The sequence below is a fragment of the Rhinatrema bivittatum genome, chromosome 8 (assembly GCF_901001135.1).
Source record: "Rhinatrema bivittatum chromosome 8, aRhiBiv1.1, whole genome shotgun sequence".
Lineage (NCBI taxonomy): Eukaryota > Metazoa > Chordata > Amphibia > Gymnophiona > Rhinatrematidae > Rhinatrema > Rhinatrema bivittatum.
Genome location: NC_042622.1, coordinates 241,520,251 through 241,543,087, shown reverse-complemented (window position 1 = coordinate 241,543,087; position 22,837 = coordinate 241,520,251). Strand labels below are relative to the sequence as shown.

Below are 22,837 nucleotides of genomic sequence, written 5' to 3'. Positions count from 1 at the left end.
ATTATAAACCTTGCATGTGTCTCTAATTTCTTTTTCTATTTTTTTTTTTTGGGGTGAGGAAAAAGGGATATCAGGTATCAGTATGGGGAGAGGAGGAGGGTGAGAGGACCAGAGATGGGAAGAGGACGAGGAAGGGAGAAGGACCGGAAATGGGGAAGACTGGAGGAGAGGGTGGTAATCAGGAATCTGCGATGGGAGAAGAGGGAGAGGTTCTGGGAGTGAGGAAGGCGTGATTAGGCGGTGTCCAGGGCTAAGTTCTAAGACCTGGGGAGGGGGAGGTAGGAAGGGTTTTTGGAGGTTCGTGGATCTGGGGCATAGAATCCAAGATCAAAGGAGAGGATGTGAATTGAGGGGGTGGGGGACAGTGGAGGGAATGAGGAGGAGGCAGGGGTCATTACTGTGTTCTGGTTCTGCTTTCCTTTGTATCCTATCCTCTCACCCCATCTAGTACAGATACCCACATACCCAACACCAATCCCTTCTTTCTCATACTCAAAATCACTGCCTCTCTCCCCCAATTCCCCCTCTCTCATACACATACCCTACAGCTGGTCCCCACTCACCCCTTCCCAACCTCCTCAAAATGATCACCTTTGCTCTGCTGCTCCAGGCCCACCCCCTCCTTTCCTGTTCCCTGCAAGGAGCTGGATCAAAGAGCAGAGAGCTCTTCTCTACTGAGTGAGAACTGGCACAGCTATAAATAAGGCAGTGAATCTTCAGTCCTCCTCTTGCTGGTTAACAGAAGTTATCCAAAGGTGACAGTGTACATGTACTTTTGAGACCACATTGGGTCCCTCCAGAAAGGAAAAAGCTCACACTCTGCATCTTTGGCCAATCCTTGCATGGATCCAATGAAAGTTATCACAAAGACAAACAATCCAAGTTTCTCCAGAAACAAGCCAGTTACTACTGCGCTAGAAGACTGCTATTATATGTGATGGTAAAATGTTTGGGGGGGGGGGGGGGGTTTGCTTTCATTAATCACCATAGAAGAAACTGTAGTTCTGTAGTTTCAATGTGGTGGCAACACCTTCTTCTAATCACAGTGACCTGCATGACTTCTTAACCTACTAACAAACGAAGGCTCTGACTTTTCTTCAAAGACAAGCAGGATGTTAGTCCTCACACATGGGTGACATTATTGGATGGAGCCCAGCACGGAAAACATTTGTCAAAGCTACTAGAAGCTTTGACTGGCACACTGAGCATGCCCAGCATGCTGCTAACCACACATCCACCCAGGGTCACTCTTCAGTCTCTTCCTTTCCACGAAGCTGCTGCCTCGCTGGTTGTGAGCTCGTGCTTTTTTCACAACTTTTTCTTAAGTTTCTTGCTTCCCACATCGCGTAGGGTCCCTCCAATTTTTCATCAGTTCCATTCTCTGTGTCCTGGTAAGTTTTGTGCTTCTTCGCAGTTGATTGCCAACGATTTTTTCCATCAACCGTCTGCCGCATACTTTTTCCAATGGCATCGACCAGCTTCCGCCGTTACCTCCCAGTGCCCCCGGACTATGTCCATCACAGATCCGCACAAGGTCTGTGTCCTTTGCCTAGGGGCGCCCCCACAATATCCACGGTTGCGACCTTTGTGCCCAGGTGACCCTAAAAGGCCATTAGGCACATTTCAATAAGATGGAGAAATTATTCGGATCCAAAGGACCAGATCCCTCATCTGCATCGGGAACCTCAACTCCTCTTGGTAAGGAGGTTCAAATTTGTACTCAGGGGTCGCCTCCGCAACTGCTCCCCAGACGCGATTTGGGCGCAGGAGACCGTCTATAGTCTCTGTCATTCTGTTCCCAATTGGATTCCTCTCTCTTCCTCAATCCCAGGAAGAGACTGTGGTGACCACAGACAGCAGTCGAAGAAAAATAGTCACCGCTCATTGTCATCAAAGCCGGACCACGGACAGGCATCGACATCTGTGGCTCCTCCGAAGCGGTCCCAGGCAGAGGAAACAGTTCCCTTCGGTCCTGCTGAAGCCTCTCTGCAGTCTCCACTAACACCGGTGGAGGAATCTGTGCCCCCCCCCTCTCTCCGGGGATTGTCCCGATTCTGCCCTCTCCTCCTCATACAGTCTTGCCATCGGCTGCTTTTGAGGAGGAGTTAGAGAGGTGCGTGCGGTTGGTGGTTGGCCAGGCCCTGTAGGGCTTTGAGCCTCCGGTTCCACTGGAACCGCCACAAGAGCCTGCCTACTCCATGCTTGCGCCCTTATTGGAGCAGCTCGATTTGCTGCTCGGTGTCTTATCAATGCAGCCAGCTCTGGTGCCCCCAAGCTCCTTCATGGCCAAAGGGAGCACCGCTGCCACCAGCTCCCATACCGGTGAGCAACTCTGAGGAGGAAGGGCCATCTGATTTGATGGCGGCTCAGAGATGCATGGTGCTTCTCCACCTTCCAACTCTTATAGGACCATCAGGCTCTGTTCCACCGGTGCTATTGATGTCGCTGATCCTGTCTATGCCAGCAGTTCCCTCTGCACTCCTGCAACCTCGAGGCCCATCAGTACCTCCAGCGCCTTTCTCTGTGCCCTTGAGGCCCACACTCCGGACACAGCTGGGTCTCCCAGCCCCTGCATCCCTGGGGGATCGCAAATGAGGGAAAGGCCCCTTATGATCCCTGGGAAGGGGAGGCGGCCATATCCTCCACTGAGGAATCAGAGGATCTTTCCTCTGAGCCTTCTCCTCCGGAGCAATGGTGAAAATCTCCCCCAGAGGATCTCTTCTTCAAGGGGTTTGTGAAGGCCATGGCAGAATCTGTGCCTTTCCTACTTTTAACTGAACAAGACTCTAGGCACAACATGCTCGAGATTCTGCAATTCCTGGATGTTCCGAAAGAGGTTGTGGCAGTACCAGTCCATGACATTTTCAAAGACTTGGTGGGTCTGCCTTTGGGAGCATCCCATATCGGTACCTCCTGTAATTCGTAAGATGGACGCCGTTTACCTGGTCCAACCTACCACTGGTTTGAGTGCCATCAGCTCCCCCACCAATTGGTGGTAGAATCCGCTCTGAAGAAGGCAAAGAGGATCCGTACCCATGCCTTGGGCCCCCCCACCCCCTCAGGGCGAGAGCATAGGGCCCTTGATGCCCTGGGTCACTGTATTTTTCAGGGCGCAATGTTGTCAGCCCGTATTGCTTGTTACCAGCTATACATGGATCAGTACTCCAGAAACCTGTGGAAGCAGGCCCAGGAGTTCAGTGAGCACCTGCCACTACAATTCCAGGATGAATTCCAAAAAGTCATTCAACAGGGCCTTGAGGGCGACAAGCACGAAGTACACTTTGCCTATGATGTCTTTGAAACAGCCATGAGAACCACTGCGGCAGGCATCGGGGCTCGGCGGACTGTGTGGCTGCGCACCTCTGATCTTCGCCCTTAAGTCCCAGGACTGCCTGACTGATTTGCCATGTTCAGGGGACAGTCTGGTGAAAGAATTAAAAAGGCGGTGGCACTCAGCCATCCAAAAAGCCCCCTTGGCAATACCCGAAGTGCCCTTTTTATCGGCCATGCAAATACTACCTGCCAGCTCTAAAGTCCTGCCAGGGCGAGGCCAAGCCAACCTCAAATTCCACACACAACTATAGTCCCGCTGCAGAACCCACCACAGGGTTTTGACTGGGAGATCGCAGTGCGGAAATGGCCCCTTATAAGCCAATCTCCTCCGCAGCTTGCCGACCCCATTGGGGGCAGACTCCAGATTGATGGACCTTAATTACTTCAGACCTTTGGGTCCTGTCCATTGTGTGTCAGTTACCAGTTGCACTTCCAGTGACTTCCACGTCACTCACTTCCGTGTCCCCGGAGGCAAGCAGCAGGGGATTTGCAGATACTTTGGATAGACTTCGCTGCCCTTGTACTGACTCAAGGGGGAATAGAACCCCTCTCCCAGCCAGCAGGGAGAGGGGTTCCAGTCCAGGTATTTTCTAATCCCCAAGAAAATAGGTGGCCCCTGACCCATTCTGGACTTGAGAGCCTTAAACCGTTTTTTAGTGAAGGAAAAGTTCAAAATGGTTTCACTGGGCACACTGATCTCCCTTCTCAAAGCGAGAGACTGGTTCTGTTTCCTCAGTCTCTAAAAGACGCATACGCCCATATCCCCATCTTTCAGAGGGATCAGCAGTACCTTCGAATTCTAGTTGACTGGAACCACTATCTGTATCGAGTTCTCCCCTTTGGCCTGGTGTCTGCACCCAGTGTCTACCAAATGTCTGGTGGTGGTCTGAGCCCATCTTTGAAGGCGGGGGATTCACATTTTTCCATACCTCGGCGATTGGCTTGTAAAGAGCAACTCCCGACAAGGGACACAGGACGCCATGCACATTATGATCTAAATTCTGGAGACCTTGGGATTTCTGATCAACTACCCAAAATCCCACCTCCAACCCTCATTACAACTGGACTTAATTGGAGCTCGTCTGGATACTGTCCAAGCAAATGTTTTTCTGCCTCAAGACAGGGCGGAGACCCTTGTGGCTCTCGCTCCACAGATCTCAGACTGCTCATGGTCTTTGCTCACCAATTCCTTTGCTTGTTGGGCCCCATGGCAGCGACTGTGCATGTCATCCCTCTGGCTCGGCTGCACATGCACAGAGCACAATGGACGTTGCGTTCCCAATGGTGTCAATCTACTCAGGACCTGTGTGCTCATGTTCTGGTCACAAAACTGTTGCAGCAGTCTCTCCAGTGGTGGGCAACCCCCTCAAATCTGGAGTGGGGATGCCCCTTTTGGAGACCTCAACCCCAGGCTACCCTTACCACTGATGCATCCCAGACGGGGGGCACATGTTGTGGGCCTCCACATCCAGGGGCTTTAGTCTGCACAGGAATCGCAGTTCCAGACCAACCTTTTGGAACTGCAAGTGATTCAGTACACCCTACAGGTGTTCCAAGAGCAACTCCTGAACAAGGTGGTACTTGTGAAAACTGACCATCAGGTAGCCATGCGGTATCTGAACAAAACAGGGGGGAACAGGGTACTTCACCCTCTGTCAGGAGGCGGTCCACATTTGGTCGTGGGCCATCAACTGTGGCATCACTCTAGCAGATTCCTTGAGCCAAGCATTCTAGCCTCATGAATGGTCCCTTAGTAAAGAGGTAGTGCAATGAGTCCATAGGGCACAGTAGCGAACCAGATTTTTCGCTCCTGGGGGGCCTCGGACATAGACCTCTTCGCCTCCGTGGAAAACAGGAAAGTACACAGTTTCTGCTCCCTAGGTTGGAGGAGTAGCGGATCGGTGGCAGATGCCTTTTTGATTCACTAGGGCAATGGCTGCTGTATGCTTACCCTCCCCTTCCTCTCACATCGAAAACACTCCAGAAGTTGCAACAGGATCAGGGCTCCATGATCCTGATCGCCACCTACTGGCCTCGTGCCATCTGATCCGATTGGGAACAGCTCTGGATCTAATCACCCAGGACCCCAGAGCAGGCTCTGCCACTCCAACCTACAAGCCCTGGCTCTCACAGCTTGGATGTTGACCAGGTGACTGTGCAGGCCCTTGGCCTTTTGGAGGGGGTGTCGCATATTATTCTGGAGTCCAAAAAAAATCCACTAAAAAAATCTTATCTAAAGTTGAAAATGTTTTCATCTTGGTGTGAGGGACATGACTTGGACCCTTTTTTCGTGCTCCCTTTCCTCACTCTTGGACTACCTGTTGTCACTCTCAGAGCCTGGTCTGCAGACCGCTTCTGTGAGAGTACACCTCAGGGACATTGGGGCATACCATCAGGGTATGGATGGTACAGTGATTTCTTCCCATTCACTCATGGGTCGATTCAGGTGGGGTTATTGCAGCTAAAGCCTCCAACTCGTCCTCTAGCGGTTGCCTGGGATCTCAACGTGGTCCTCTTGCAACTCATGAAACCTCCGTTTGGGCAATTGCGATCTTGCAACCTGAAATATCTTTCCTGGAAAGTTATATTTTTGGTTGCGGTTACATCAGCTCACAGGGTTGGTGAACTGCAAGCTCTGGTGTCATACCCAGTTTTGTCACGACAAGGTGGTCCTGTGAACGCACCCAAGGTGATTTCAGAGTTCCATCTCAACCTTTCTTCCCAAGGTCTCATGCTCACCAGGGTGAACAGACCCTATCCCATTGGCTAGCAGACTGTATTGCCTTCTGCTATGCTCAGGCGGGCTTGTCGCTTGATGGTCACATCAAAGCCCACTCCGTATGGGCCATGTCCGTCTCGGTGGCTCACTTGCGTGCAGTTCCCATCCATGAGATTTGCAGAGCAGCGACTTGGAGTTCCCTCCACACATTCGCCTCACGTTTTTGCCTGGACAAAGATGGCAGGTGGGATGTTGATTCGGACAGTCCGTCCTCCGAAATCTCTTTCAGCTATAAAATCCAACTGTTCCTCCATGGGCCCTATTCTTGGGTGCAGGCCTGCTCCTGTGATTGTTGCCATGCCAGTTGTTGTGCACGTTGGCACCAGTTGTCTGCAGCACATGTTCGGAGCGGCCTGAAGCTACTTAATCATCCATGTGTAAGGACTTCCATCCTACTTGTTTTTGGAGAAAGCAGAGTTGCTTATCCGTAACAGGTGTTCTCACAGGACAGCAGGATGTTAATCCTAATGAAACCCACTCACCACTTGCAGAGCTGGGTTTCTCTTGGGTTTTTGATTTCCTTTTCCTCAAACTCTTTTCGAAGACTCAAGAGGGACCCAGCGTGGACAGGTGGTCAGCAGCATGTTGGGCATGCTCAGTCTGCCAGTCAGTTTCTAGAAACGTTAAGAAAAGTTTCCCAAGCTGGGTTCCATCTGATGATGTCACCCACGTGTGATGACTAACATTCTGCTTTCCTTGGAGAACACTTGTTACAGGTAAGCAACTCTGCTTTCTATCTTTGTAACTCTGAACTTTTTAAGAGGATGTGGTTGACACTATGAGGTGAAGATGGTTAGGGTGACTGTCTTCCAATATGGGTTTGCATGATGGGTGTTAAAGGGTTAGAGAGTCATGGGCATGGATATGCCTAGCTACCAGGCATAAGAACATGCCATACTGGGTCAGACCAAGGGTCATCAAGCCCAGCATCCTGTTTCCAACAGTGGCCAATCCAGGCCATAAGAACCTGGCAAGTACCCGTTGCTAGTAATAGCAGTGGCTATTCTCGAAGTGAACTTATTAGCAGGTAATGGACTTCTCCTCCAAGAACTTATCCAATCCTTTTTTAAACACAGCTATACTAACTGCACTAACCACATCCTCGGGCAACAAATTCCAAAGTTTAATTGTGCGTTGAGTAAAAAAGAACTTTCTCCAATTAGTTTTAAATGTGCCACATGCTAACTTCATGGAATGCCCCCTAGTCTTTCTATTATCCGAAAGAGTAAATAACCAATTTACATCTACCCTTTCTAGACCTCTCATGATTTTAAACACAGGGAGGGAAAGTGAAGGCCCTGTGCAGCGGATGAAAGAAGGGCACAAGCATAATCTGAGGGAGGGAAGGGACGCTGCAGAGGCGAAGGGGGAGATGGGTTGTGGGGAGCGAGAATTGAAGGAGCAGGAGAAAAATCTGGGAGGAAAAAAAGAAGGGAGGTAATAGCATTTTCTGTCACATATAACAGTATGTCACACACAGGCAGTATTTCTAGCTCCCTCCGTGCTCTCTCTCTCTCATGCCCTTATGGTGTCTCATTTCTGGCGCTTGTTCTTTGAAACATGTTTTTCACACTGATTAGATGTTGATGTTTGTAAGACCAGCAACCTTGACTGCTAGCAGTGCAGATTTTCTTCTGGAAATCTGTGATGCACGACAGCTCAAAATATCAAGATTCATAGTTATAGGATCTTTGTGGATGCAGCAAACCTCTTTTCTGCGTTATTATATGATCCATATAATTTTTAAAATTTGTTTTGAATGGGCAGAGTTGCTTTATGCCAATAGTATTTTAGAGCTACTTGTTTTGTGAGCAGAATTGCACAATGATGCTATAGGTAATGTTAACAAGGCATGCCACGGCTCTACCTCTAAGGGTGTATGAATAATAGAGGAGAGCCACTTAAATATCTCAGCCCAGAACTGCTTATTTTCCTACATTTCCACCAAATGTGATAAGTTCTAGTCCCCCCACACTGCCTCCAACAATCCGCAGAGATGGTGGGTATAAATCGATGTAAGAGTGAAGGTGTGTAGTGCCACCGGTACATCATTTTGCAACAATTTTCTTGGAGATTCGCTGAAATAGGAAAATTAGTTCTTACCTGCTAATTTTCGTTCCTCTAGTACCATGGATCAGTCCAGACTATGGGTTGAGCCTCCTGTCCAGCAGATGGAGAAAGACCAAAACTGAAAGGGTATCCTATATCAGGACAGAGCCTACCCTGCAGCCCTTCAGTATTTGTCTGTCTCCAGCAGATGCTGGCAGCTCACCCTGTGGCTCCCTTTCCTTCTTAGCTTGCCCTTACCCTGCGGGGTCCTTTCTTTCTTTCTTGTGGGGTAAGCTCAAGCAAGTATTTGATTTGTATTAACTCAAGTAAAAAAAAAAAAAAATTTAGTTCCTTTGTGTTTAGGGAGACAGTTATCTCCCTCGCTCTTAGGGGGCCTAGAAGGGCTTGCCCCTTGAATTATTTCAGCCTTGGCTCTCTCCCTGGTGACAGTTATAGCTTGGGACGATACTGGTGGTCCAGTCACTCCTCCTGATCCGGGTATGTACAGGGAATGAGTATTTATAGGCTGATGTGAATATTTGGGCCCATTCTTCATTTTCCAAATTATGTCCAAAATCAGCTAACCAGGCCTTCTGTTGTCGGAACTGTCCCTGCTTCCTCCCTGATAATAGTGTGCATATTTTGGATATAAGACCCCTCATCTTATGTACATTCATGCAGTAGTTTTCAAACAATGAAACAATAAGGTGCAGCGTACTATTTCTTGTAGCCCCTTTTACAAAATGATAGATTTTGGCATACAATAGAAAATCCACACTCCCTAATTTGTAACAAGAGCTAATATCTGCCTGTGTCATTAGAGAGCCCTGAATTTGGATGTGATCAATATATTTAATGCCAGCATCAATCCATAGTCGGGATGCTTTGGATTTTGTGGTATGAGGGAAAATAGCATTTTCAAAGAGATGCGTTAAGGGAGTATATGGCTCTCTTCCTGCGTCTTTATGCCAAAGACGCAGGGTAGTGCTCAGCGCAAAGGGCAGTAGGGAATCGATGCCCAAGAGGATGTAGGCTGCCACGGGAGAGCTGAGAGTGATATGTCCCCCAAAATTGTTTATTCTAGTAGGACCCACTGTGGGGCATTTGTCGATGTAAGAAGAACAACCAGAGCGTGATAGGTGGCCTTGCGTATGCACCCTAAGTTCCTGCCTAAGGTGGTGACGGATTTTCATCTTAACCAGTCAATTCTACACTGACCTTCATACTTCTGAACATCCTAACTCCCAATCGAACTTTCATCCAAAAACCTCAAAATAACTTCTCTCCAACCAGGACAAACAATCCCTCCTCCTCCCACATAATGATACTTTCTGGACTTAAACAGAGGTTAAACATTTCAATATGCACATTGTTATACTTTTTCCACAATTGTTAAGAGAGTTACAATTTAAATTTTGTAAACAGTTATGATGGCTTTACCGAATGATGGTATATAAAACTCAACAAATAAATAAATTGTCCTGCCAACATTCTGTCCCGGACCCCATTCGCACCAAGGTGAACGAATCCTGCACAGTTTGGATTGCAAGAGAGCCTTAGCCTTCTGTCTGGAGTGGACAGAAACCCATAGACAGTCCACCCAACTTTTTCATTTCCTTTGATAAGAATAGATTGGGGGTTGCCGTTGCCAAACACACTATTCAATTGGCTAACAGACTGAATCTCCTTCTGTTATGTCCAGGTGGGACTGTATCTTGGGGGTCATGTCAAGGCTTAATCTGTCAGAGCCATGACAACATCAGTGGCCCACTTGCGAGCAGTTCCTGTGGAAATCTGTAAGGCTGCGCTGTGGAGTTCTCTCCACACATTCACATCTCACTACTGTCTGGGTAGGAATGGCCGACATGACAATACGTTCGGCCAGTCTGTCCTTCGGAATCTTTTTTAGGTGTAGACCCTAACTCTCCCTGCCTAGGGCCCACTGTTCGGATTCAGGCTCTCTCCCCTGTGTTACCAAAGCACTGTGGTTGTTGTGCCCGTTGGCCCCTGGTTGGTGCTTGTTGGTCCCCTTTTGTGTTGGGGAGCAGCCTCTAGCTAGGGATTCACCCATGTGCAAGGACTACCATCTTGCTTGTCCTAGGAGAAAACAGAGTTGCTTACCTGTAACAGATGTTCTCCTAGGACAGCAAGATCTTAGTCCTCACAAAACCCGCCCACCACTCTGCGGAGTTGGGTTTCTCCTATTTTTTGTTTTAATTTTTATCGTAATTCTATGTTACAAGACTGAAGAGGGACCCTGCGTGGACACTTGGAATAGGATATGCTGGGCATGCTCAGTCAAAGTTCCAGAAACTTTGACACAAGTTTTCTATGCTGAGCTCCATCTGATGATGTCACCCATGTGTGAGGACCAAAATCCTGCTTTCTCCATTTTACTCACCATTCCTTTCCTAATAATTAAGCAAAATTGCTTACCTTGTAATAGGTGTTATCCCAGGACAGCAGGATGTAGTCCTCACATATGGGTGACATCAGTAATGGAGCCCTATACGGAAAATCTTCTGTCAAAGTTTCTAGAAACTTTTGACTGGCACTGTGTGCCTACTGAGCATGCTCAGCATGCCATGATATTCCTGGCTACAGGGGTCTCACTTCAGTCTCGTTTGTAGCAATGAGCGGTAGCCAAAAATAAATTAATAAAAACGTATCGGACCCAACTCCGCGGGGTGGCGGGTGGGTTTCGTGAGGACTACATCCTGCTGTCCTGGGATAACACCTATTACAAGGTAAGCAATTTTGCTTTATCCCAGGACAAGCAGGATGGTAGTCCTCACATATGGGTGATTAGAAAGCTACAGGCTGAGTCATCTTTGTACTGGACCAACAGCGTACAACTTGTGCAATAGGCACAACTGGCATACTGTTGGAAAAAATGAGGCAGCCTGAAATCACGAAAAGTTGGATGTGGAAGGAGTTGGGATTATGCTGGAAACAAGTTTTTTAAGACAGATTGTCCATAGGCTGAATCTTGTCGTCCTTCCTTGTCGAGACAGTAGTGGGCTGCAAAGGTGTGAAGAGAACTCCATGTTGCGGCTTTATAAATGTCAGCTATCTGTACTGAACGATAATGTGCTACTGAGGTTGACGTTGCCCTTACTGAATGTGCCTTTACTCGACCTTTGAGAGGAAGGCCTGCTTTTTCATAGCAAAACTGTATGCAGTCTGCTAGCCAATTGGATAAAGTCTGTTTACCCACTGCTTTGCCTGGTTTGTTTGGATCGTAAGATAGAAAGAGTTGAGTGGATCTCCTGTGGACTGCAGTTTGGTTTATATAAAATGAGTGCACGTTTACAGTCCAAAGTATGTAAGGCAATTCCTTAAGACTTGTTTCTCCCCAAACAGCAAGGTTAATTACCACTCACAGGAAGAATTGCTCCATAAGGGCGATGGCCGTGTTAAATCTGCGTGCACTCGTCAGTCAGCTGATTACGTGGGATTCCTTTGGAGCCCCCCTGGGTTTTATTTTTATTGTCCTCTGCCTGTTTTCACAGGACACTGCAGGCCAAGAGAGGTACAGGACCATCACCACAGCTTACTACCGGGGAGCAATGGGTTTCATCCTGATGTATGACATCACAAACGAGGAATCTTTCAACGCTGTACAGGACTGGTAAGGGAGACTGGTTTTCTATGCCGCCAAATGTTTCGAATTTACAAAGCACCTCCTGCACTCACCTCTTTGGAAGCAGTCAGATCCTGTGTACTAACTTATTTCTTTTCTCTAGTTACAACTGGGTAAGTTGAGTTATAGGCAGGTTTAAGAGACTCATCCAAGGCTATGAGCCAGGCCTACCATCTCAGTCTGACATGTGGATTTTACAGTCCCTGATTCATCCCTCTTTCTGTTTTGCCACTGCACTGCATTGTTCCTGTGGTTGCCAGGAGGACGGTACTCGCTTTTCTATTTTTAATCACACTCAGTAGAGGAGAGAAAATAATACCACAGCCTGTCCTACAGCCATTGTAGCACTGGGTTCTCATGTTCTCTAGGGTATCATCAGGCAAGGTGAAATCAAATTAGAGACCAGATATGCAGAGTGTTCTTCCCAGGCAAGCCAGCTCATTTTTAGGCCTCAATCATTTACATTTACATTTATTAATATTTATTAGTTGCCTAACCACAAACAAGGCTTAGGCAGTGTACAAAGTAAAACATCCATAAAAATGTTACACATGATTAAAACAAATCAAGTATAAACAACATATATAAACAGACCTGAAACATGCCTTAAGGTTAAAAGAAAAAAAAAATAAGCCTGGGGTAATCAAAAAAAGGCCTTCTTAAAAAGGAAGGTTTTGAGAAGACCTCTAAATGTTTTTAATACAAGCACTGAGTTGCAGTTGTTCGGGAAAGGAATTCCATAGCATAGGGGCTGCCACTGAAAAGGCAGACTCTCTAGTTACAAAGAGATGAGTGCACCTTCCACTTTTTGTGGATGTGCTGTGGCTGATCAAGACCTGAAACCTAGAAGGATCTGTAAGTAGCATATCTGAGAGAGCCGAGTCCTTCCTCTTAGCAACCACCCAAAGTTGTCTGTTTCTGCTAGCCCAGGGATGCCCGATAAACATATATGCACACCTCCATTATACTGACAATGTACTTCTAAAATTCACAAACTATGCAACCATCTTGGTTTTCCCTCATTCTCTGTGCATGACTTCCGTGAGCTGGCTGCACAGTATGTTGGACTCAGGTACAGAATATAATTCTGTTTCTGCAGAGTTAAACTTCTGAATTTTTTAAAATTCATCTGAAGTTGCAGCTTTTGATGATGAAGAGGTTTATTTTTAAGGGTAAGGTACATCATTTACTTACACTTTAAACACGTTTTAAGGAGCAACCCACATAGCAGCTCTTTCTCCTGGCTCCGCACAGACTTAAAAAGAAGTACATTGGTGAACGGAACAATCTACAATCTGTAGAAATAACAAAACATGGTGTATAGTTGCCAGTTTCTCTGTGGAAGAGGAAGCCACCCTCATTTCAATACATTTTGCCAGTTTTTTTTTCCTTCAGCTCTCATTTGTAAAACTTCTCTGATAATTATGGAGTGGCAGAGTTGAATCTTTTTTTTTTTTTCCTACCCCTGAGCTTCCTCTTGAGAGCTTCCAGATGTTTACATGCATGTGTTCAGATGGCAAATCCACGTTTTTTCATTGTTTTTTTTCAGTAGAGAAATTGACAGACAGTACCCGCTGATAGGGCATCGGCAATTTCTCAGTGCTTTGTCTGTTGCTAGGAAGCTCGGCTGGCATTGCACCAGTTCTGTCCCTTCTGGGGAAGATGCCAAGGATTGTAATAGAACAGATTAGAAGCGGCTGTGTTTGGCAATAATAGCAAACGTCATAGGTGCCAACAATTTTTTTAAATTGAGGACAGTACCGTATGCTGCTGGCAGGCATTGAAGGCTGAACAAAGCACTGCCCTTGCCTTGTAATGAACTGCCTGGACCTGCCAGTTTGGTAATGTCCTGCACGTGGGGACTAAATGGACATCTTTACTATAACATGTCCTCATGCAATATATATGACCAAAAGTATCTATTTTTCACCAATAAAGCCCAAGGAAATTCAGTGTACATAAGATATGAAAAGTCTATTAGTTTTCAGAGCTTTTTTAAATGAAGAAACACTATTTCAAAGGAAAAACAGTATGAAGGATTTGAGGAGCACAGCAATACCGTTTTGTTAAAGGTTAGGAAAAAGTGGAAGAGGGGAGGCAGGAGAGGAAATATGCCACATTATTATAGTCATTTCTCCGAGGACAAGCAGGATGGTAGTGCTCACACATGGGTACATCAGATGGAGTCCCGACACAGAACTTTGTCAGAGTTTCTAGAACATTGACGGGGGCACACTGAGCATGCCCTAAACCACTTGTCCCTCTCCAGCCTTTCTTTTTCCGTGGAGCTGTAAGCATCGTGGAGAGTGACTCAATTGGCTGTTTTTTGGCCTTTTGGAAAACTTAAGTTTTTCCTCACGGTTTTCATGGTTTTTCCTCGCAGTTTGCAAACCCTGACTAGGACACCTAGTCAGGGTTTGATAATTCTGGTCTGTTTCCTTTCATGGTCGATTCCCCCGTGGCAGAGATGCTTCGGTGCCCACTGGCCATTGACACCCGCCGCCATAGATTTTATTTATTTATTTATTTATGTTTTAATTTACTACTTTAAAGAATTTTTTGAATGAAAATTGAATAAACAAATATACATAAGTAATATTGATACTAATAACTAAAGAAACAAATATATACTTATCTCAATATCTTGTATCTCAATTATATCACCAATAAAGGGGGAGAAAACATATTATTTAACCATAAATATCATTTTGAAGAGAGAGAGATATTAACTTTCTTTTTGACCATCTATACTACCTCCTTCTATATTTTTATCTTGCAAAAACGTCTCCAAATGTTATGAGTCTGAGAAACTATACTTATTTCCTTGAAAAATTACATAACACATACATGGATATTTAAAAAAAAAAAAAAGTTTGTCCCAATTGCAAGCGGTTTCGTTTTCAAGGTAAGGAAATGTCTCCTCTTAGCCTGCGTGGCTCTTGAGACATCAGGAAACATAAATATTCTCTGACCACAGAAAATAAGATCTTTATGTTTGAGAAAGTCTCTAACAGTTTATCCTTGTCGGATTCTAATTGAAGAGAAACAAATAAAAATGCTCTTTTCTGTATGATATCTATAGATTCCTCGAGGAAAGTAGAGACTCCAATAGTTGAAGTCTCAACTTTTTCCTCTCTCTGTCCTACCAATTTTTCTGGAAAATAAAAAATCTTAGATATTAATGGCATATCTTTATCTTCGTATTGCAATATATCTCGCAAATATTTTTTAAGCATTTCTATTGGGGATAATTAATCAGATGTAGGTTTTTATACCTCATCATATTTTCTATCTTCTCCAATTCTTTATGGATAGAAAAACTCTCTCTTATATGGATAGTTTCAGTATCTTCCAATAGTTTTACCTTAGTTGTTACCTTCACCATTTCTTCCTTTAAATTAGACACACCCTTTTTTTGTTCCTCAATCTGTAATCTATTTGAATTCACTGTGGCTGACAGGGATGTTTTCATTCATTTTTTACAACATTTTCCAAATGTCCTTTAGTGTTACATCTTCAGGAGGATCAATAGGCCATTGCTCAGGCCTCTTTGATTCTCGTTCAAGATTAGATAAATGATCACTCGTTTTTGAATCTCGAGAATTCACACAGTCACTTCCTTTGTGGGGGCTGCGAGGTTCTAGATGCAAAAACCCATCTGGTAATGTTGCCAACGATTGTGGGGGGAGTGGTGGTCTTGCGCCAGGACTCAGGGAGGCCAAAAACTGCCCTCCTGAACTGTCCTCTAGTGGCGATTCAACCCGTCGAAAAACATGGTCGTCCATCGGGCCTCTTGGTGTTATAGGAGATATGGGAAAACTTTTAACTTTTCTTTTCCTCCCCTTGAATCTGGGAGGAACTAGACTAGCAAAGTTCACCAATATCCAAATTCCTGGACTCACAAACTGCTTCCACCGGTCTTCGTGTGCTGCTTACCTGCCGGTTTTATGAGCAGTCTCTCATCAGTGACGTCACTAGTCCCGCCTCTCACTCAGCGCCCAGCTGTTCTCTCGCCGTTGATGGTAAGTGTTGGAGCCCCGTCGAGGTTCCAGGAACGCTGAGGGGCCTCTCTCTCTCTCTCTCCTCACAACAGGCTCCCCAGCTCTTTCGCCACTTGCCTGCGAGTTTTATGGGCAGTCTCTTACCAGCGACGTCACTGAGTTTTATGGGCAGTCTCTTACCAGCGACGTCACTGAGTTTTATGGGCAGTCTCTTACCAGCGACGTCACTAGTCCTGCCTCTCGCTCGGTGCCCAGCTGTTCTCTCACCGTTGATGGTAAGTGTTGCAGCCCCGTCGAGGTTCCAGGAACGCTGAGGGGCCTCTCTCTCTCTCTCCTCACAACAGGCTCCCCGCCATAGATTTTTTTAAATTTTGCGGCCCTTTTGTTTTTGTCCCATCATGGCTATGTCTGGTTTTCAGTGATGCTGCCAGTGCCAGAGGACCATGTCCATTGCAGACCCTCAAGAGATATGCATACTCTGCCTGGGGCTATCGCATGACAGCTGGGGTTGCCGCTTATACACGCAGATGACTTCAAAGGGACGTCTAATTTGGCTCGAGAAGATGGAACAGCTCTTCAGGTCGAAGAAGACAGAGCCATCGGCTTCGATGGACTTTGGAGCCATATAGACTCCGCACCATTGACATCGGTGGGACTGTCTGTTCTGCCGGTGGATAGGGGCGCCGGAGATGGACCACGGTCTCTCTCCTCCAAGCTGAGGATGTCTGGGTCCTCGTGATTGGCCTTGGCACCAAGGAAGGACTGGTCTGAGCATCAAGGGAAGCCGAAGAAGCATCAGCACCAGTTCCTGTCGATGCATGGTGTAGGGCACCGGGCATACTTGCTCATGCACGATGCCCCCGAAGCACCCCCCGGGGTGAGAAGTGTCAGTCCTCCACCAGTGCCAGGGCTCTGCGACTGTCTCCATTGGTCCTGATGCCAGTCACCAATCTGCCTCGCAGGTCAGATCATATGGCCACCCCCTTTCCTACCAGTCTGTGTTGGCATTGACAGTGTAAGAGGAGGTGCTGGAATGGTGAGTCCAGCTGGCAGTGGAATGGGCGCTGCATTGCATCAGTCCTGTGGCACAAATGGCAACAGAGCCGGTACCATCCATCCTGGAACTACTGCTGGAGAAGCTCAATGTGCTTGTTGTTGCAGTACCAACCTAGCTGGCATCGCTTCCTGGGGCACCGATGCCTCCCTCTTGCTATGGTGGACATTGCCGGTTCCTCAGAGGAGGAAGCTCCACCTAGGCCAGCAGAGACACTGAGGCCTATAGCCCCCTGTCCAGCTTTGCTGATGCTCACATCTCTGGATGAAGGCCAAGCACCTAGGGCCCCATCCCCTGTGGCTTACAGTGAGGATGAGGGTCCCTATGACCCAGGGGGAGGATACCTTAAAGTCCTCTGACGAGGGCTCTGAGGGTGTCCCCTTTAGACCCTTCCTTCTCCTCCAGAAGAGCAAAGGATGTCCCCGCCTGAAGGGTTTGTGATGGTGGAAGCCATCCCATTTCAGTTGCTGACTGAGGAGGATGCCAGGCCCAAAATGCTTGATATTCTTCGGTTCATAGAGCCTCCTAAGGAGATCATGTCTGTCCTGGTACACGAGATCCTTAAGGAGCTGCTGTTGAGGATATGGGAACACCCCCTCACAGTGCCTCCTGTGAATAAGAAGGATTTCAGGGTTTACCTCGTCCAGAAGGCTCCTGGATTCGATAAGCAACAGCTGCCCCACCAGTCAGTGGTGGTTGAATCTGCTTTCAAGAGAACTAAGCAGTTTTGGACCCATTTCTTAGTGCCCCAGGGAAGGACCACAGAGTGATGGATGCTCTTGGGAGGAAAAACTTTCAAGGGGCCATGCGTATAGCCCACATTGCTTCCTACCAGCTCTATATGAGCCAGAACTCTCAGGATATCTGGAAGCAGGTGCAGGAGGTGGCCAAGCAGCTGCCTCAACAGCAGGACACCCTCATGCTGCTTGTGCATAAGGGCCTGGAGTGCAGAAAACACGAGGCCTGAGCGATGCTTTCAAAACTGCCTTGAGGGTTTCTGTAGTGGAAATCCATCCGTCAAGTGTACCAATCAAATCTATTGGGAGTCCTGCCAAATTGCCCTCCGAATCCATTTTGGGGGCCAGTAGCACACTAGGAGGTACTGTTAACGGAACTCTCCTCAACAGCCAGAGTGGTAGATCCTGTCCCACCAGGGCAAAGAGCAGGGGCATTCTACTCCAGGGTACTTCCTGATTCCAGAGAACAAGAGGACTCTTGTTCCCATCCTAAACCTAAGGGCCTTGAACAAATTTCTAAAAAAAAAAAAAAAAAAAAAAAAGTTGGTTTCCCTGCACACTTTGTTCCCCCACTTAGAAAAAGGGGACAGACTATGCGCTCTCTATCTAAAGGATGCATACACTCACATTGAGATCTTCCCCAATCACAGGAAGTATCTCCGATTTGTGGTGGGAAAACAGCACTTCCAGTACTAGGTGCTGCCGTTCAGGCTAGTGTCTGTCCCATGAATCTTCACAAAATGCCTGGCTGTGGTGGCAGCTCACCACTGCAGGCTAGGGGTGCATGTTTTCCCCTATCTGGAGCGCATCTTGGGCAGGGGCCGTCAGGTCCGTGCGCTTGACCAGCTGGGTGTTTGAGTCACTAGGGTTCGTCATCAACTAGTCAAAGTCCCATCTTGGCCCGTCACTTCATTTGGACCTCATAGGAGCCCAGCTAGACACTGCTCAGGCTAAGGCCTTCCTGCCTCAAAGGGCTGTCACTTTAATGACCATTGCAGCAGGGATTCAGCAGAACCAGCAGGTGTCAGCCTGGCACATGTTGAGGCTGTTGGGCCACATGACCGTAACAGTCCATGTCACTTCTTTGGCACGATTACACTTGCATAGAGCCCAATGGACCCTGAGGTCACAGGCCACACAGAACATCCAGGACAGTGACTTCCGGTGATGATATCATAAGGGTAGGAAGCACACATGTCGCTCCCTTGGATCCAACAAAGAAAGAAAGGCTGTTTGTTTTCTTCCACTCAATTTCCAGCATACAAAAGAAGATTCTTATCGCCTGCAGCTTGTGAATACATGGACAATTTTGTGTTTAGATTAAATGACGATATGCCTATCCCCACGAAGAGAACAGGCACGGAGAAACTAGGGCCTGTAAATGATGACAAAATAGTGCCAGGCAGATCTGTTAACTCAGAAGGGCTACCTGAAGCTAGAATCAGAAATCTCACTAAAGTAGTTAGTGCTGCTATCACTGATCAACTCAGGAAACTTCAGTCATCGGTGGATGAATTAAAAGAAAAATTTGAATCCTAGTGCAACTATCGCTAGGGTCAGTGAAAAAGTTAACGTGCATGAAGTCCGTTTGAAAGTATGGATGAGTCTATGGCAGAGTTGAAAGATCAAAATGACAATTTATCTGAAAAAATTGACAAATTGGAAAACAGAAATAGGAGAAGTAATCTTTGTCTAGTAGGGAGTATCTGAACAACTCCAAAATGATGGTCTGCTAAATTTCTGTTAAGTATGGCTGCCTGGGGTGTTAAGTATGAGTGTGCAGGAAAAAAGAATTTGGTGAAAAGGGCACACCGAGTAGGCTCTATGGGCAAACCTGGTGCTAAACCTAGACAAACAGTAAAATTCATAAACTACAGTGAAAAAGAGAAAATCCTCACAGCTTTTAGAAAAAACAGGGACTTCTTTACGATAACAAGATTTTAATATTCCTAGATTTTTTGAAACAGATTATGGTGGCCAGAAAAGCGATTATGACCTATTGCACTCAACTATATAAAAAAGTTGTAAAGTTCTCGCTACAGTTCCCAGCTCGGCTAAAAATGTATCCTAATGGAGAGTCAAAAACAGTCTCCATGGGAAAAGAAGCAAAAAATGTCTTAGGGCAATTGGAAAAATGAACATATTGGTGCCTAAATGGAAACTCGTTCCTGGTTTGAAAATTAGACAAATGGTTCTCTTGAACTAACTTTTTGCAAACTGGAAAAAGAATCAGGAAATTTCTTATTTTTGGAATCAGATGTTGATGACTGCAGTTTTTCATTATGTTGACGGGGAAGCTTGTTGCTTAACATGGTCACACTTTAATACTGTGTCACTAACAAGGAAGATACTTACTGTGGAGTATTGAGGCTGAAGGCAGACAAACTGCAGCACCCAATTAAGATCTTCACTTTGCTGGATCCTGGAGATCTCTGGTATTGGCATGGGGTTAGTGCTCGCTGACACCAAGGCTTTGAGGACTGACCACCCGCCTGGACCTGGAGATGGACGACAGGGACTGGAATAATGGAGAGAGGGACTTATTTCTTTGGAATGCTTGTATGAATGTGTGCACAAGGTATGGATTGATACATTCTTTGTACTCATGGATATCTTAGTACCTATTTCCACACTCAAGGATGACATTTTCAGAGTGCAGAAATAAGGAGGTGGGGGATCTGAGCTGGGGGGGGCCCCTGCCTACCTAATTACAAGATCTTTGCTTACACTTATATTGTAGATTTACTATCTAGCCGATAAAGAAAAACCCGCGGGAGCCGGCGAGCGCCCGCTCTCTCGGCGCGCACCCAGGCCACTCTCCTGGGCACGCGATTCAGAAAGGAAAAAATATGCACATGAGGGCCCACGGTAAAAGGAGGCGCTAGGGACACTAGTGCGTTCCTAGCGCCTCCTTTTTGACAGAAGCGGCGGCTGTCAGCAGGCTTGACAGCCGACGCTCAATTTTACCGGCGTCTGTTCTCGAACCCGCTGACAGCCATGGGTTTGGAAAACGGCAAAATTGAGTGCCAGTCTTCCAACCCGCGGGCAGATTAAAAAAAATTTTTTTTTGGGGGGGGGGCCTCAGACTTAATATCGCTATGATATTAAGTCGGAGGGTGTGCAGAAAAGCAGTTTTTTTTCTGCTTTTCTGTAAACTTTCCCGGTACGGGCCAAAATTAAAGGCAGGCGTTAATTTCTGAAAGTAAAATGTGCGGCTTGGCTGCACATTTTGCTTCCTGTATCGCGCGGGAATAACTAACAGTGCCCGCAACATGCAGTTGCATGTTGCGGGCACTGTTAGTTTCAGGGGGGGCGGTTGGCCGCGTGCTTTCCACGCGCTATTACCCCTTACTATATAAGGGCTAAAAATAGCGCGTGGAAAACGCGCGTCCAACCGGGGGCTAACAGTGCGCTAGGCCTGAGCGCACTGTACTGCATCGGCCTGTATGGTATTAGTACATTTTAGATTCTTGAATGTAGATGGTCTGCACTCACCAATCAAATGCAAAAAAGAGTTAATGGGGCTTAAAAAGATGGGATCAGACAGTTTTTCTTCAAGAAATGCATTTGGTAGGCACAGAGCATGTGAAACTGAGAATGGGTGAGACAATGCTATTTTTCGTCTCTTTCTTCCGGACAAAGAGGGGTAGCAATATTAATTAGTAAACCTTTGCCGTTTTTTCAGGAGCATCAATTTACAGCTGTCACTAGCTGGTGTTGTATTGTACTAAGATTGCTAGATGGGTTAAGTTTATGTTAGTAAATGTATTGCTCCAACCAGTATTCTCATAGGTTTGTTTTTTTCTCCACTTTAGTAGCTAATATATTACAATGGAATGAATATATCTGCATCATGGGAGTTGATTTCAGTATCACTGATAGATTGTAAGTCAGCCAAACAACCTAGAAAAAAACAAAAAGAAATTGGAATTGGTTTTCTGGCACAAGAATTAGGGTTAATAGATGCCTGGCATTTGTCTCACACTGGGAATTCAGATTTTTCTTTTTACTCTAATGCCCACCATATTTATTCCAGGCTGGATTATTTCTTAGTTCCTGAAATTGGTTTGATAAAATAAGTAAGATGCAAAATGTATCCTATTCTGATCATTCGGTGATTTTATTTTCTCTAAAAATTTGCAGATGCCAAGGTGAGTAAAATGGCTTGGAGATTACCTCTGGAACTATACTTATAAAAAGCTCTTGGTTGAGAAGTGGAAAGAATATAGCACTGACGATGCTTCACCAGAGATAAATGCGTTAACATACTGGAATGCTGCCAAAGCTGTCATTCGAGGACATTATCTCTTACTGAGGGGGGAGTATTAGCACTATCTAAAATTGGCAGAACTCACATACGAGATCTTACTTAGGAAAATAAAAGGAAGAAGGAAGTATTGGACAACAAGGTAAAAAGTAATTTGCTTTATCATCAACATAAACTATTCCAGTGGGGACATAAGGCTGGGAAACTTTTAGCAAATTTGTTTAAAGAATCCAGATCCCGAAAAACTATAATGAAAAATTAGAACCAAACTAAAAATACTACAGTTACCCACCCAGAGGACATATTACAGGAGTTTGTTTCATTTTTCAAGAAGTTATAAAATAACAAAAGATTCAAAGACAGCTTTAAAAAGACCCATATAAGATGCTGAAATACTAAGTGTTAAGGCTGTTAAAACTGGGTAAGCCTTTCAGGCCCAGATGGATTTGGGCCCGAATTTTATAAAACATTAAATACATCTGTTGTCACCCCTCTGAGGGAAATGTACTCATGTGCATGTGAACGAGGATCTTTTGAGACAGGGCATAATTTGGCCAGTATAATATTACTGAAACCTGGTAAAGACACATTACTTCCTGAATCTTACTGTCCAATTTCACTCCTTAACTATAACATACTAGCAGCCGTGTTGGCCTATAGATTAGGAGGAATACGATTAATAAATTCTGCTCAAACTGGATTTATTAAAGTTCGTAACTACTCTACAAACATTTTGAAGGCCATATTAGCCTTACAGAGCAACAAGCTGCAAAACTGTACTAGTATGTATGTTAGCTTAGACTCCGAAAAAGCTTTTGACTGAGTCGCTTGGTCCTGTTTGTGGCAGATACTTGAAAAATATGGATTTGCTGATGTTTTCCTAAGCTGTGTAAAATTATTATTACATGGCCCCCTGGGCTCATATTCAAGTAAATGGAATTGTATCGCAAAAATGTTCAATTACACGTGGCATC

General features: G+C 45.9%; 1 protein-coding gene across 3 annotated transcripts in view; it reads left to right on the top strand.

Moving 5' to 3' along the window:
* The window catches only part of RAB3A (RAB3A, member RAS oncogene family), a 136,475-nt gene that overhangs the window by 59,162 nt on the left and 54,476 nt on the right, over window positions 1-22,837 (top strand). For all 3 annotated transcript variants that reach the window (XM_029614339.1, XM_029614340.1, XM_029614341.1), the window contains exon 3: window positions 11,674-11,792. In XM_029614339.1, the coding sequence (XP_029470199.1) occupies window positions 11,674-11,792 (119 nt within the window). The remainder of the gene's footprint in view (window positions 1-11,673; window positions 11,793-22,837) is intronic.